Genomic DNA, 13,758 nt, shown 5'->3' with positions numbered 1-13,758 from the left:
CTAGAAACACTTCCGCGGCCTCCTCCGCTTGTGCGTGGCCGGGGGAGGCCGGGGCAGCGGGAGGTCGGGGCTCGGCCAGGGGTGCGCCCGGCTGACGTGGAAGGTCCCGTGGCGCAGGTGTCCGACCAGCAGGTAGCCGGCCGGGCCCCGGGGGCCCCGCGTCGTCGTCGGGCCCCGCGTCGTCAGGCCCCGCGCGCAGTCCTCGTTGAGCAGCAGCCAGCGCCGCAGCAGGTCCCGCGCCTGGGCCGCGGACAGCCCAACGCCGCCGCTCAGCTCCACGGGCCCCTCCACCTCCACCAACTCGGGGGGGCCCGGACCCTCCGGCCGCCGCCACAGCTTGGCTTTCACCCCTGGGTGGGAAATTCAGAAACAACGACCGGAGCGCGAGAGGCAGCGTGGCTCAGTGGAAAGAGCCCGGGCTTCGGAGTCTAGACGGTCAGCCCGCTATTGGGGAGGGACCGTCTCTATATCAATCAATCGATCAATCAATCGATCATTTATGGAGCGCTGATTGCTTCGGACTCTAGACTGTCAGCCCGCTATTGGGGAGGGACCGTCTCTATATCAATCAATCGTATTTATGGAGCGCTGACTGTGTGCAGAGCACTGGACTAAGCGCTTGGGAAGTACAATCAATCAATCAATCGTATTTATGGAGCGCTGACTTGTGCAGAGCACTGGACTAAGCGCTTGGGAAGTACAATCAATCAATCAATCATATTTACGGAGCGCTTACTGTGTGCAGAGCACTGGACCAAGCACTTGGGAAGTACAATTAATCAGTCAATCATATTTATGGAGCGCTGTGTGCAGAGCACTGGACTAAGCACTTGGGAAGCACAATCAATCAACCAATCAATCGGATTTATGGAGCACTGACTGTGTGCAGAGCACTGGACTAAGCGCTTGGGAAGTACAATCAATCAATCAATCAATCGGATTTATGGAGCGCTGACTGTGTGCAGAGCACTGGACTAAGCGCTTGGGAAGTAGAAGTTGCCAACATATAGAGACAGTCCCTACCCAATAGTGGGCTCACAGTCCAACTTGGACTTCCCAAGCGCTTAGTACAGTGCTCTGCACACAGTCAGAGCTCAATAAATGCGGCTGAGTGATTTGGAATCGGAGGTCATGGGGTCAAATCCCGACTCCGCCACATGTCTGCTGTGTGACCTTGGGCAAGTCGCTTCACTTCTCTGAGCCTCGGTTCCCTCATCTGTAAAAGGGGGATTAAGACCGTGAGCCCCACGTGGGACAACTTGATCACCTTGAATCCTTCCCAAGCACTTAGTACAGTGCTCTGCACACCGTCAGCGCTTGAATGAATGAAGGAATGAAGTGCCATCATTATTATTATCATTATTATTACTATTATTTGTTAAGCGCTTACTAAGCGCTTGTTAAGAGAAGCAGCGTGGCTCAGTGGAAAGAGCCCGGGCTTTGGAGTCAGAGGTCATGCGTTCGAATCCCAACTCTGCCACATGTCTGCTGTGTGACCTTGGGCAAGTCACTTCACTTCTCTGAGCCTCGGTTACCTCATCTGTAAAATGGGGATTAAGACTGTGAGCCCCACATGGAACAACTTGATCACCTTGAATCCCCCCCAGCGCTTAGAACAGTGCTCTGCACTTAGTAAGCACTTAACAAATGCCATCATCATTATTATTATTATTTGTTAAGCGCTTACTAAGTGCTTGTTAAGAGAAGCAGCATGGGTCAGTGGAAAGAGCCCGGGCTTTGGAGTCAGAGGTCATGGGTTCGAATTCCGGCTAAGCCACTTAATAATAATAATAATAATGGCATTTATTAAGTGCTTACTATGTGCAAACCACTGTTCTAAGCACTGAATAATGATGGCATTTATTAAGCGCTTACTATGTGCAAAGCACTGTTCTAAGCGCTGTGGGGGATACAAGGTGATCAGGTTGTCCCACGTGGGGCTCACAGTCTTCATCCCCATTTTACAGATGAGGGAACTGAGGCCCAGAGAAAAATAGTAAAGATAGCATTTATTAAGCGTTTACTATGTGCCAAGCACTGTTCTAAGCGCTGGGGAGCTTACAAGGTGATCAGGTTGTCCCACGGGGGGCTCACAGTCTTAATCCCCATTTTACAGATGAGGTAACTGAGGCGCAGGGAAGTGAAGTGACTTGCCCAGAGTCGCACAGCCGACAAGTGGCGGAGCCGGGATTAGAACCCACGACCTCGGACGCCCAAGCCAGGCTCTTTCATCATCATCATCATCAATCGTATTTATTGAGCGCTTACTATGTGCAGAGCACTGTACTAGCCACGCTGCTTCTCTAGCCACGCCTCTCCGGGCCCCCGTGTCCGCCCCTCAACCCGCTCGAGCCGGAACGCGAGCGCTCAGTCCAGTGCTTTGCACTTAGTACAGTGCTCGGCACACGGTAAGCGCTCAATAAATACGACTGAATGAATCTCTCCCCACCCACCCACCGGGGAGGGAGGCCCTAGGGAAGGTTCAAGCCTGGGGGCCAACAGAGAGACGTAATGATGGCATCTGTTAAGCGCTGGTGAACTCGAGCGCTCAGTCCAGTGCTCTGCACGCAGTGAGCGCTCAGTAAATACGACCGAAGGAAGGAAGGACTCACCGAAGCTGCCGTCGCAGGGCAGGTCCAGGGCCGTCCAGGGAGAGGTGAGCTCTTCTAACGGGGGGCAGCTCTGGCAAGCAGCAGCAAGCAGCACTGGGGAGGGTAGACGACCAGCCCGTACGGGGTATTTATTAAGCGCTTACTATGTGCCAGGCACTGTTCTAAGCGCCGGGGCGGATCCAAGCAAATCGGGTTGGACGCAGCCCCTGTCTCCCATGGGGCTCGCCACCTTAAATCCCCATTCTGCAGATCAATCAATCAATCAATCAATCGCATTTATTGAGCGCTCACTATGTGCAGAGCACTGTACTAAGCGCTTGGGGAGCACAAATTGGCAACACATAGAGACAGTCCCTACCCAACAGTGGGCTCACAGTCTAAAAGGTGGGCTCACAGTCTAAAAGATGAGGTAACCGAGGCACAGAAGAGCCAGGTGACTTGCCCAAGATCACGCGGCAGACGGGTGGCAGAGCCTGTGAATCCCAGCTTTGGCCAAGTCACTTCACTTCTCTGGGCCTCAGTTTCCTCATCTGTAAAATGGGGGTGAAGACTGTGAGCCCCACGTGGGACAACCTGATCGTCATCATCATCGTCAATCGTATTTATTGAGCGCTTACTGTGTGCAGGGCACTGTACTAAGCGCTTGGGAAGTACAAATTGGCAACATCTAGAGACAGTCCCTACCCAACAGTGGGCTCACAGTCTAAAAGGGGGAGACAGAGAACAAACCCAAACATACTAACAAAATAAATAGAATAGCTATGTACAAATAAAATAAATAAATAAATAAATCGTCATCGTCATCATCATCAATCGTATTTATTGAGCCCTTACTGTGTGCAGAGCACTGGACTAAGCGCTTGGGAAGTACAAGTTGGCAACACCTGATCACCTTGTAACCTCCCCAGCGCTTAGAACAGTGCTCGGCATATGGTAAGCGCTTAATAAATGCCATCACTATTATTATTATTATTACTGACCCCCAGTCCTCGGGCTGGGAGGGGGCGGTGGGCTCGGGGAAGGGGAGGGGTTCTGATCGGCGGCAGCCTGGGTCTCTCCCATCTAGCCACTGGTAATAATAATAATAATAATAATAATAATAATAATAATAATAATAATAATGACATTTATTAAGCGCTTACTATGTGCAAAGCACTGTTCTAAGCGCTGGGGAGGTTACAAGGTGATCAGGTTGCCCCACGGGGGGCTCACAGTCTTCATCCCCACTTTACAGATGAGGTCACTGAGGCCCAGAGAAGTGAAGTGACTTGCCCAGAGTCGCACAGCTGATAAGTGGCGGAGCCGGGATTTGAACCCACGACCTCTGACTCCAAAGCCCAGGCTCTTTCCTCTGGGCCACGCTGCTTCTCTAGATGCACATCATTAACAAAATAACAAAATAGAATACGCATCATTAACAAAATAAATAGAATAGTAAATATGTACAAGCAAAATAGAGTAATAAATCCATACAAACATACATACAGGTGCTGTGGGGAGAGGAAGGAGGCATCTGATGGTACCATACCTACCCCGGCGCTTAACACAGTGATCGGCGCATAGTAAGCGCTTAACAAAGCGCTTAGTTAAGCGCTTAGTACAGTGCTCTGCACACAGTAAGCGCTCAATAAATACGATTGATTGATTCTAGACTGTGAGCCCACTCTTCTATAATGATGGCGTTTATTAAGCGCTTACTATATGCAAAGCACTGTTCTAAGCGCTGACTGTGCTAAGCCGGGATGAAGACTGTGAGCCCCCCGTGGGACAACCCGATCACCTTGTAACCTCCCCAGCACTTAGAACGGTGTTTCGCACATAGTAAGCGCAAGCTGTGACTGAGCTTCTAGACTGTGAGCCCACTGTTGGGTAGGGACCGTCTCTACATGTTGCCAACGTGTAATAATAACAATAATGATGGTATTTGTTAAGCGCTTACTATGTGCAAAGCACTGTTCTAAGCGCTGGGGAGATTACAAGGTGATCAGGTTGTCCCACAGGGGGCTCACAGTCTTCATCCTCATTTTACAGATGAGGGAACTGAGGCCCAGAGAAGTGAAGTGACTTGCCCAAAGTCACACAGCTGACAGTTGGCGGAGCCGGGATTTGAACCCATGACCTCTGACTCCAAAGCCCGGGCTCCTTCCACTGAGCCACGCTGCTTCCCCAGCGCTTAGTCCAGTGCTCTGCACACAGTAAGCGCTCAATAAATACGACTGAATGAATGATTGAATGAACAAACTCCACGATGATTAGGATTCCCCCCCCCCAGACCTACCAACCCACCCGCACAAGTACACGCAGTGTGTGTCATATAATAATAATAATAATAATAATAATAATGGCATTTGTTAAGCGCTTACTATGTGCAAAGCACTGTTCTAAGCGCTGGGGGGGATACAAGGTTTAATATATTCTCAAGAGTGATACAAAACGTCTTCATTCATTCATTCCATCGTATTTATAATAATAATAATGATGATGGCATTTGTTAAGCGCTTACTATGTGCAAAGCACTACTCTAAGCGCTGGGGGGGATACAAGGTTTAACATATTCTCAAGAGTGATACAAAACGTCTTCATTCATTCATTCAATCGTATTTATAATAATAATAATAATGATGGCATTTGTTAAGCGCTTACTATGTGCAAAGCACTGTTCTAAGCGCTGGGGGGGATACAAGGTTTAATATATTCTCAAGAGTGATACAAAACGTCTTCATTCATTCATTCAGTCGTATTTATAATAATGATGATGGCATTTGTTAATCGCTTACTATGTGCAAAGCACTGTTCTAAGCGCTGGGGGGGATACAAGGTTTAATATATTCTCAAGAGTGATACAAAACGTCTTCATTCATTCATTCCATCGTATTTATAATAATAATAATGGTGGCATTTGTTAAGCGCTTACTATGTGCAAAGCACTGTTCTAAGCACTGGGCGGGATACAAGGTTTAATACATTCTCAAGAGTGATACAAAACGTCTTCATTCATTGCTTCAATCGTATTTATAATAATAATAATGATGGCATTTGTTAAGCGCTTACTATGTGCAAAGCAGCGCTGGGGGGGATACAAGGTTTAATATATTCTCAAGAGTGATACAAAACATCTTCATTCATTCCTTCAATTGTATTTATAATAATAATAATAATGATGGCATTTGTTAAGTGCTTAGTATGTGCAAAGCACTGTTCTAAGCGCTGGGGGGGATACAAGGTTTAATATATTCTCAAGAGGATACAAAACATCTTCATTCATTCATTCAATCGTATTTATAATAATAATAATGATGATGGCATTTGTTAAGCACTTACTATGTGCAAAGCACTGTTCTAAGCGCTGGGGGGGATACAAGGTTTAATATATTCTCAAGAGTGATACAAAACGTCTTCATTCATCATCATCATCAATCGTATTTACTGAGTGCTTACTATGTGCAGAGCACTGTACTAAGCGCTTGGGAAGTACAAGTCGGCAACATATAGAGACAGTCCCTACCCAACAGTGGGCTCACAGTCTAAAAGGACATTCATTCATTCCATCGTGTTTATAATAATAATAATAATGATGGCATTTGTTAAGCGCTTACTATGTGCAAAGCACTGTTCTGTCATACGCATCCGCACGCTCAGTCAGGGGAAACCCCGTCATGGCGAGCCATTCCCAGACCCCCGAATGCCCGTCTCCCCGCTTCCGTACCTTTGGGGCTGGGTTTGGAGCCCGGGCCGAGGGGGGCCAGACACCCATCCTCATCGGGGAGCCGGTGGCAGTCCAGACTCTCGGGCCACGTTTGGCCCCAGCAGGCCAGGACGGGGGCACAGTTGTCCCTCACGGCCACGCAGAGGCTCCGGCAGGGCTGGATGAACCTGGGCGAAGGGGAGGTGGGCAAGAAATATAAGATCAGAGCGGGCGGCCAGTTCACTTCTCTGTGCCTCAGTTTCCTCATCTGTACAATGGGGGTGAAGACTCTGAGCCCCACGTGGGACACGCCTGTCCCGCCATCGACCCCCAGCCCACGTCCTCCCCCGGGCCTGGAATGCCCCCAATCCCTCTGCCCATCCGCCAAGCTAGCTCTCTTCCTCCCTTCAAGGCCCTGCTGAGAGCTCACCTCCTCCAGGAGGCCTTCCCAGACTGAGCCCCTTCCTTCCTCTCCCCCTCGTCCCCCTCTTCATCCCCCCATCTTACCTCCCTCCCTTCCCCACAGCACCTGTATATATGGATATATGTTTGTACATATTTTTTACTCTATTTATTTATTTATTTAATTTATTTCTACATATCTATTCTATTTTATCTTGTTAGTATGTTTGGTTTTGTTCTCTGTCTCCCCCTTTTAGACTGTGAGCCCACTGTTGGGTAGGGACTGTCTCTATATGTTGCCAATTTGTACTTCCCAAGCGCTTAGTACGGTGCTCTGCACATAGTAAGCGCTCAATAAATACGATTGATGATGATGATGATGACAACCTGATCGCCTTGTAACCTCCCCAGCGCTTAGGACATCATCATCATCAATCGTATTTATAATAATAATGATGGCATTTACTAAGCGCTTACTATGTGCAAAGCACTGTTCTAAGCGCTGGGGAGGTTACAAGGGGATCAGGTTGTCCCACGGGGGGCTCCCAGTCTTCATCCCCATTTTACAGGTGAGGGAACTGAGGCCCAGAGAAGTGAAGTGACTTGCCCGAAGTCACACAGCTGACAAGTGGCGGAGCCGGGATCTGAACCCATGACCTCTGACTCCAAAGCCCGGGCTCTTTCCACTGAGCCACGCTGCTTCGCTTTATTGAGCGCTTACTGTGTGCAGACCACTGTACTAAGCGCTTGGGAAGTACAAACTGGCAACATATAGAGACAGTCCCTACCCAACAGTGGGCTCACAGTCTAAAAGGGGGAGAGTGCTCGGCATATGGTAAGCGCTTAATAAATGCCATCATTATTATTATTATTACTGACCCCCCAGTCCTCGGGCTGGGAGGGGGCGGTGGGCTCAGGGAAGGGGAGGGGTCCTGATCGGCGGCAGCCTGTCCAGCCCCCAACTTGGGGGGGGTGACCCTCCCAACACTGGCCACCCCCACTCTCATTCACCACACCGTCCTCCCCTGCCTTGGGCTGCCTAACGGTCAGAAATAATAATAATAATAATAACAATGATGGCATTTGTTAAGCACTTACTATGTGCCAGCACTGTTCTAAGGGCTGGGGGGATACAAGGTGATCAGGTGGTCCCACGTGGGGCTCAGAGTCTTCATCCCCATTTTCCAGATGAGGGAACTGAGGCCCAGAGAAGTGACGTGACTTGCCCAACGTCACCCAGCTGACAATTGGCGGGGCCGGGATTTGAACCCACGGCCTCTGACTCCAAAGCCCGGGCTCTTTCCATGGAGCCAGGCTGCTTCTCTAGGAGTGGCCAGACTCAAGACCACGTTACATCCATCACATTTCATACGAGAAGCAGCGTGGCTCAGTGGAAAGAGCCCGGGCTTTGGAGTCAGAGGTCATGGGTTCGAATCCCGGCTCTGCCAATTGTCAGCTGTGTGACTTTGGGCAAGTCACTTAACTGCTCTGCGCCTCAGTTACCTCATCTGGAAAATGGGGATGAAGACTGTGATCCCCCCGTGGGACAACCTGATCACCTTGTAACCTCCCCAGCGCTTAGAACAGTGCTTTGCACATAGTAAGCGCTTAATAAATGCCATCATTATTATTATTATTATCTCAAGCGAGGGGACAGTGGGTAGCCAATACTAATGACGCCGGTTAAGCACTTACCATGTGCCAAGAACTGCGCTTAGTAGAAGCACTCAGTACAGTGTTTGGCACACAGTAAGAGCTCCGTAAATACGACTGATTGACTGACTGACTGATTGAGTCACGGCCTACTGGCAGGATCAGGGGCTTGGGATTCAGAGGATGTGGGTTCTAATCCCGGCTCCGCCACTTGTCTGTTGTGTGACCTTAGGCAAGTCGCTTCACTTCTCTGTGCCTCGGTTCCCTCATCTGTAAAATGGGGATGAAGACTGTGAGCCCACGTGGGACAACCTGATGACCTTATATCTACCCCAGTGCTTAGAACAGTGCTTGGCACATAATAAGCACTAAACATTATTATTATTATTAAATACTGAGGTAGATTGATGCCTATCTACTTGCTTTTTGTTGTCCATCTCCCCCTTCTAGACTGTGAGCCCGTTGTTGGGTGGTGATTGTCTCTATATGTTGCCAAACGACACCTTCCAAGCGCTTAGTACAGTGCTCTGCACACAGTAGGTGTTCAATAAATACGACTGAATTAATGAATGGATGAATGTATCACAATCATTTTCCGACACAGTCCCAGTCCCACGTGTAGCTCGCAGTCTACGAACAGGCACTTTAGCCCCATTGTATGGATGAGGAAACTGAGGCCGGGATTGGAAATCAGAAGACCTGGGTTCTAATTTCAGCTCTGCCACTTGCCTGCTGGGTGCCCCTGGGGAAAGTCGCTTCAATTCTCTGGGTCTCAGTTTCCTCATCTGTAAAACGGAGATCCAGCACCTGTTCTCCGTCCTACTTAAGACTGTGAGCCTCAGGTAGGGTAAGGATTATGTCTTATCGGATCATATCAACCACAGCCCTTAGCACATAGTAAGTGCTTAATAAATACTATTGTTATTATCATCATTATAATAACAATAATGATGGCATTTATTAAGCGCTTACTATGTGCAAGGCACTGTTCTAAGCACTGGGGAGGTCACAAAGTGATCAGGTTGTCCCACGGGGGCTCAGTCTTAATCCCCATTTTACAGATGAGGGAACTGAGGCCCAGAGGAGTGACGTGACTTGCCCAAAGTCACCCAGCTGACAATTGGCGGAGCCAGGATTTGAACCCATGACCTCTGACTCCAAAGCCCGAGCTCTTTCCACTGAGCCACGCTGCTCATCATCACACTATTATTATTACTCAGGATAAGATGACAAGCAGTTACGCTGCCCTTGGCGACGGTAGCCATCTTGGAAGCTATGGTCATGGGTTCTAATCCTGCTCCAACACTTGTCTGCTATGAGGCCTTGGGAAAGTTACTTCACCTCTCTGTGCCTTAGTTACCTCATCTGTAAAATGGGGATTAAGACTGCGAGCCCTATGCAGGATAAGGGACTGTGTCCAACTCGATTTGCTTGTATCCACCCCCTGAGTAATAATAGTAATAACAATGATGGTATTTGTTAAGCGCTTACTATGTACAAAGCACTGTTCTAAACACTGGGGTAGATACAAAGTAATCAGGTTGCCCCATGTGGGGTTTACAGTCTTCATCCCCATTTTACAGATGAGGGAACTGAGGCCCAGAGACGTTAAGCGGATTGCCCAAGGTCACACGGCAGCCAAGTGGTGGAGCCGGGATTAGAACCCACGCCTTCTGTGTCTTTCCACTACGTCACGCTGCTTCTCTAATTCATTCGATTGTATTTATTGAGCGCTTACTGTGTGCAGAGCACTGCTCTAAGCGCTTGGAAAGTACAATTCAGCAACAGACAGACGATCCCTACCCAACATCGGGCTCGCAGTCTAGAAGGGGGAGACACACAACAAAACATAACAAGTAGACAGGCATCAATGCCATCATTCACTCATTCATTCAACTGTATTTATTGAGCGCTTACTGTGTGCAGAGCACTGGACTAAGCGCTTGGGAAGTACAAGTTGGCAACATATAGAGACGATCCCTGCCCAACAACGGGCCCGCAGTCTAGAAGGGGGAGCCACACAACAAAACATAACAAGTAGACAGGCATCAATGCCCCTGTGAGCCCACTGTTGGGTAGGGACTGTCTCTATATGTTGCCAACTTGTACTTCCCAAGCGCTTAGTACAGTGCTCTGCACACAGTAAGCGCTCAATAAATACAATTGATGATGATCAATGCCATCATTCATTCATTCATTCATTCAATTGTATTTATTGAGCGCTTACTGTGTGTAGAGCACTGGACTAAGCGCTTCGGAAGTACAAGTTGGCAACATATAGAGACGGTCCCTACCCAACAACGGGCTCAAGTCAATAGAATTATATATACACATCATTAACAAAAGAGTAATAAATACGTACAAATATATACAGTGTCCGGCACATAATAAGCATTTAACTGTCCTAATTATGAACGATTCTGATTAAGTGGTCTGCACACAGTGAGTGTTCGGTAAAAACGATTGACTGATTGATGGATTGACCAATTTTGAATCGCCGGAGGCTCAGTCCCTCTTTGGCCCCTCCTGGGCATTGGCAGCGGGTGGGTCCTGGGGAACCCCGACTAATTCATGATGGTATTTATTAAGCGCTTACTATGTGCAAAGCACTGTTCTAGGCGCTGGACTACTCACGTGTCCAGGCAGACGGGGGCCAGCAGGGAACAGAGGAAGGTTCTGGCGTGCGGGTGGCACTGGGCACGCACCAGGCGTTGCCAGCTGGCCAAGAGGGGCACGGCCTGGGCCAGGGTCCGGTGGCCCAGTAGATTGGGCAGCCGCATCTCCGAGGGGCCCCAGCCGGGCTCCCGGCACAGCCCCATCGCGGGGGGCACCGCCACGCACTTGGTGGTCAGCGAGCCCAGGTCCAGCGGGGTGGCCACCCCCGACGGGGCGATCAGGGCCAAGGCCAGGGCCACGCGGAGGGGCAGGGCCAAGGGGGGCCCCATCCTCCCGCCTCGGAATCCGCGGGGCCTGGGAACTCCGAGATGCGGGATGGGACCTCTGGGCTAAAGGAAGCAGCTCCAAAGTGTGGGAGGTGACCTCCAGGCTGTGGAGGGGAGTCCCTAGATGTGGGATGCGACCTCTGGAATGCCGGGAGGAGCTCCAAAGTGTGGGAGATGACCTCCAGGCTGTGGCCAGGAGTCCCTAGATGCGGGATGGGCCCTCTGGAATGCCGGGAGGAGCTCCAAAATGCGGGAGGTGACCTCCAGGCTGTGGACAGGAGTCCCTAGGTGTGGGATGGTTCCTCCAGAATGCCGGGAGGAGCTCCAAAATGCGGGAGGTGACCTCCAGGCTGTGGACAGGAGTCCCTAGGTGTGGGATGGTTCCTCCAGAATGCCGGGAGGAGCTCCAAAATGCGGGAGGTGACCTCCAGGCTGTGGACAGGAGTCCCTAGGTGTGGGATGGGTCCTCCAGAATGCCGGGAGGAGCTCCAAAATGCGGGAGGTGACCTCCAGGCTCTGGACGGGAGTCCCTAGATGCGGGATGGGTCCTCCGGAATGCCGGGAGGAGCTCCAAAGTGCAGGAGGTGACCTCCAGGCTGTGGACGGGAGTCCCTAGATGCGGGATGGGTCCTCCGGAATGCCGGGAGGAGCTCCAAAATGCGGGAAGTGACCTCCAGGCTGTGGAGAGGAGTCCCTAGATGTGGGATGGGACCTCTGGAATGCCAGGAGGAGCTCCAAAGTGCAGGAGGTGACCTCCAGGCTGTGGACAGGAGTCCCTAGATGCGGGATGTGACCTCTGGAATGCCGGGAGGAGCTCCAAAATGTGGGAGGTGTCCTCCAGGCTCTGGACGGGAGTCCCTAGATGCGGGATGAGTCCTCCGGAATGCCGGGAGGAGCTCCAAAGTGCAGGAGGTGACCTCCAGGCTGTGGACGGGAGTCCCTAGATGCGGGATGGGAGCTCCGGGCTGCAGGGAGAACCTCCTGGGTGTGGGACGTAAGCTTCGGGCTGCGGGGCTGGGAGCTCCGACATGCGGGATGTGAGGTCCGGGCTGCAGGGAGGAGCTCCTAGGTGCGGGACGTGAGGTCTGGGCTGCAGAGGCCGTGACCTCCGAGGTGCGGGATGCAAGCTCTGGGCTGCGGGGTTGGGAACTCCGAGGTGCGGGATGGGACCTCCGGGCTGCAGAGAGGACCTCCTAGGTACGGGATGGGACCTCCAGGCTGCAGGGAAGACCTCCTGGGTGCGGGACGTGAACTCCGGGCTGCGGGGTTGGGTGTTTCTGGGTGCGGGACGTGAGGTCCGGGCTGCAGAGGCCGTGACCTCCGGGCTGCAGAAAGGGACCCCGAGGTGAGGAGGCTGTGACTTCCGAGGTGCGGGACGTTTGGTCCGGGCTGCGGGGCTGGGACCTCCGAGGTGCGGGACGTCAACTCTGGGCTGCAGAGGCTGGGAGGTCAAGGTGCGGGATGTGGACTCCGAAGTGCGGAATGTGCTCTCCGGGCTGCAAGGAGGAGTTCCGAGGTGCGGGATGCCAACTCCGGGCTGCAGGGAGGACCCCCTGGGTGCGGGATGCAAACTTCGGGCTGCGGGGTTGGGAGCTCCGAGGTGCAGGAGGTGAGCTCCGAACAGCGAGGAGGAGCTCCGAGGTGCGGGATGCAAACTTCGGGCTGCGGGGTTGGGAGCCCCGAGGTGCGGGAAGTGAGCTCCGAGCTGCAAGGAGGAGCCCCGAGGTGCGGGATGCAAACTCTGGGCTGCAAGGAGGGCCTCCTAGGTGCGGGATGTGCGCTGGGGCTGTGGGGCTGGGACCTCCAGGTTGCAAGATGGAGCTCCGAAGTGCGGGATGTACGCTCCGGGCTGCAGGGAGAACGTCCTAGGTACTGGATGCAAACATCGGGCTGCGGGGTTGGGAGCTTCGAGGTGCGGGAAGTGAACTCCGAGCTGCAAGGAGGAACCCCGAGGTGCGGGATGGAAACTATGGGCTGCAAGGAGGACCTCCTAGGTGCGGGATGCAAACTTCGGGCTGCGGGGTTGGGAGCTCCGGGGTGAGGGAGGTGACCTTCGAGCTGCAAAGAGGAACTCCGAGGTGCGGGGAGTGAGCTCCGAGCTGCAAGGAGGAGCTTCGAGGTGCGGGATGCAAACTCCGGGCTGCAAGGAGGACCTCCTAGGTGCGGGATGCAAACTTCGGGATGCAGGGTTGGGAGCCCCGAGGTGCGGGAGTTGACCTCCGGGCTGCAAAGAGGAGCTCCGAGGTGCGGGATGCAAACTGCGGGCTGCAAGGAGGACCTCCTAGGTGCGGGCTGCAAACTTCGGGCTGCGGGGTTGGGAGCTCCGAGGTGCGGGAGGTGAGCCCCGAGCTCCAAGGAGGAGCTCCGAGGTGCGGGATGCAAACTCCGGGCTGCAGGGAGAACCTCCGAGGTGCGGGAGGTGAGCTCCGAGCTGTAAAGAGGAGCTCCGAGGTGCGGGATGCCA

General features: G+C 52.1%; 1 protein-coding gene across 1 annotated transcript; it reads right to left on the bottom strand.

Annotated features, from left to right (window-relative positions):
• On the bottom strand, positions 1–11,666 carry LOC119936631 (secreted frizzled-related protein 2-like). Its single transcript, XM_038756088.1, has 4 exons — positions 10,987–11,666; positions 6,319–6,485; positions 2,613–2,705; positions 1–350 (listed from the first exon to the last, which is right to left on the bottom strand). Exons 1-4 carry the CDS (start codon positions 11,295–11,297, stop codon positions 1–3), a joined length of 921 nt encoding a protein of 306 aa, XP_038612016.1. The 5' UTR covers positions 11,298–11,666.
• Positions 11,667–13,758: the final 2,092 nt, after the last annotated feature.

Source organism: Tachyglossus aculeatus, chromosome 14 (genome assembly GCF_015852505.1).
Source record: "Tachyglossus aculeatus isolate mTacAcu1 chromosome 14, mTacAcu1.pri, whole genome shotgun sequence".
In the NCBI taxonomy this organism is placed as follows: Eukaryota; Metazoa; Chordata; class Mammalia; order Monotremata; family Tachyglossidae; genus Tachyglossus; species Tachyglossus aculeatus.
This window is presented reverse-complemented; position numbering and strand designations above follow the sequence as displayed.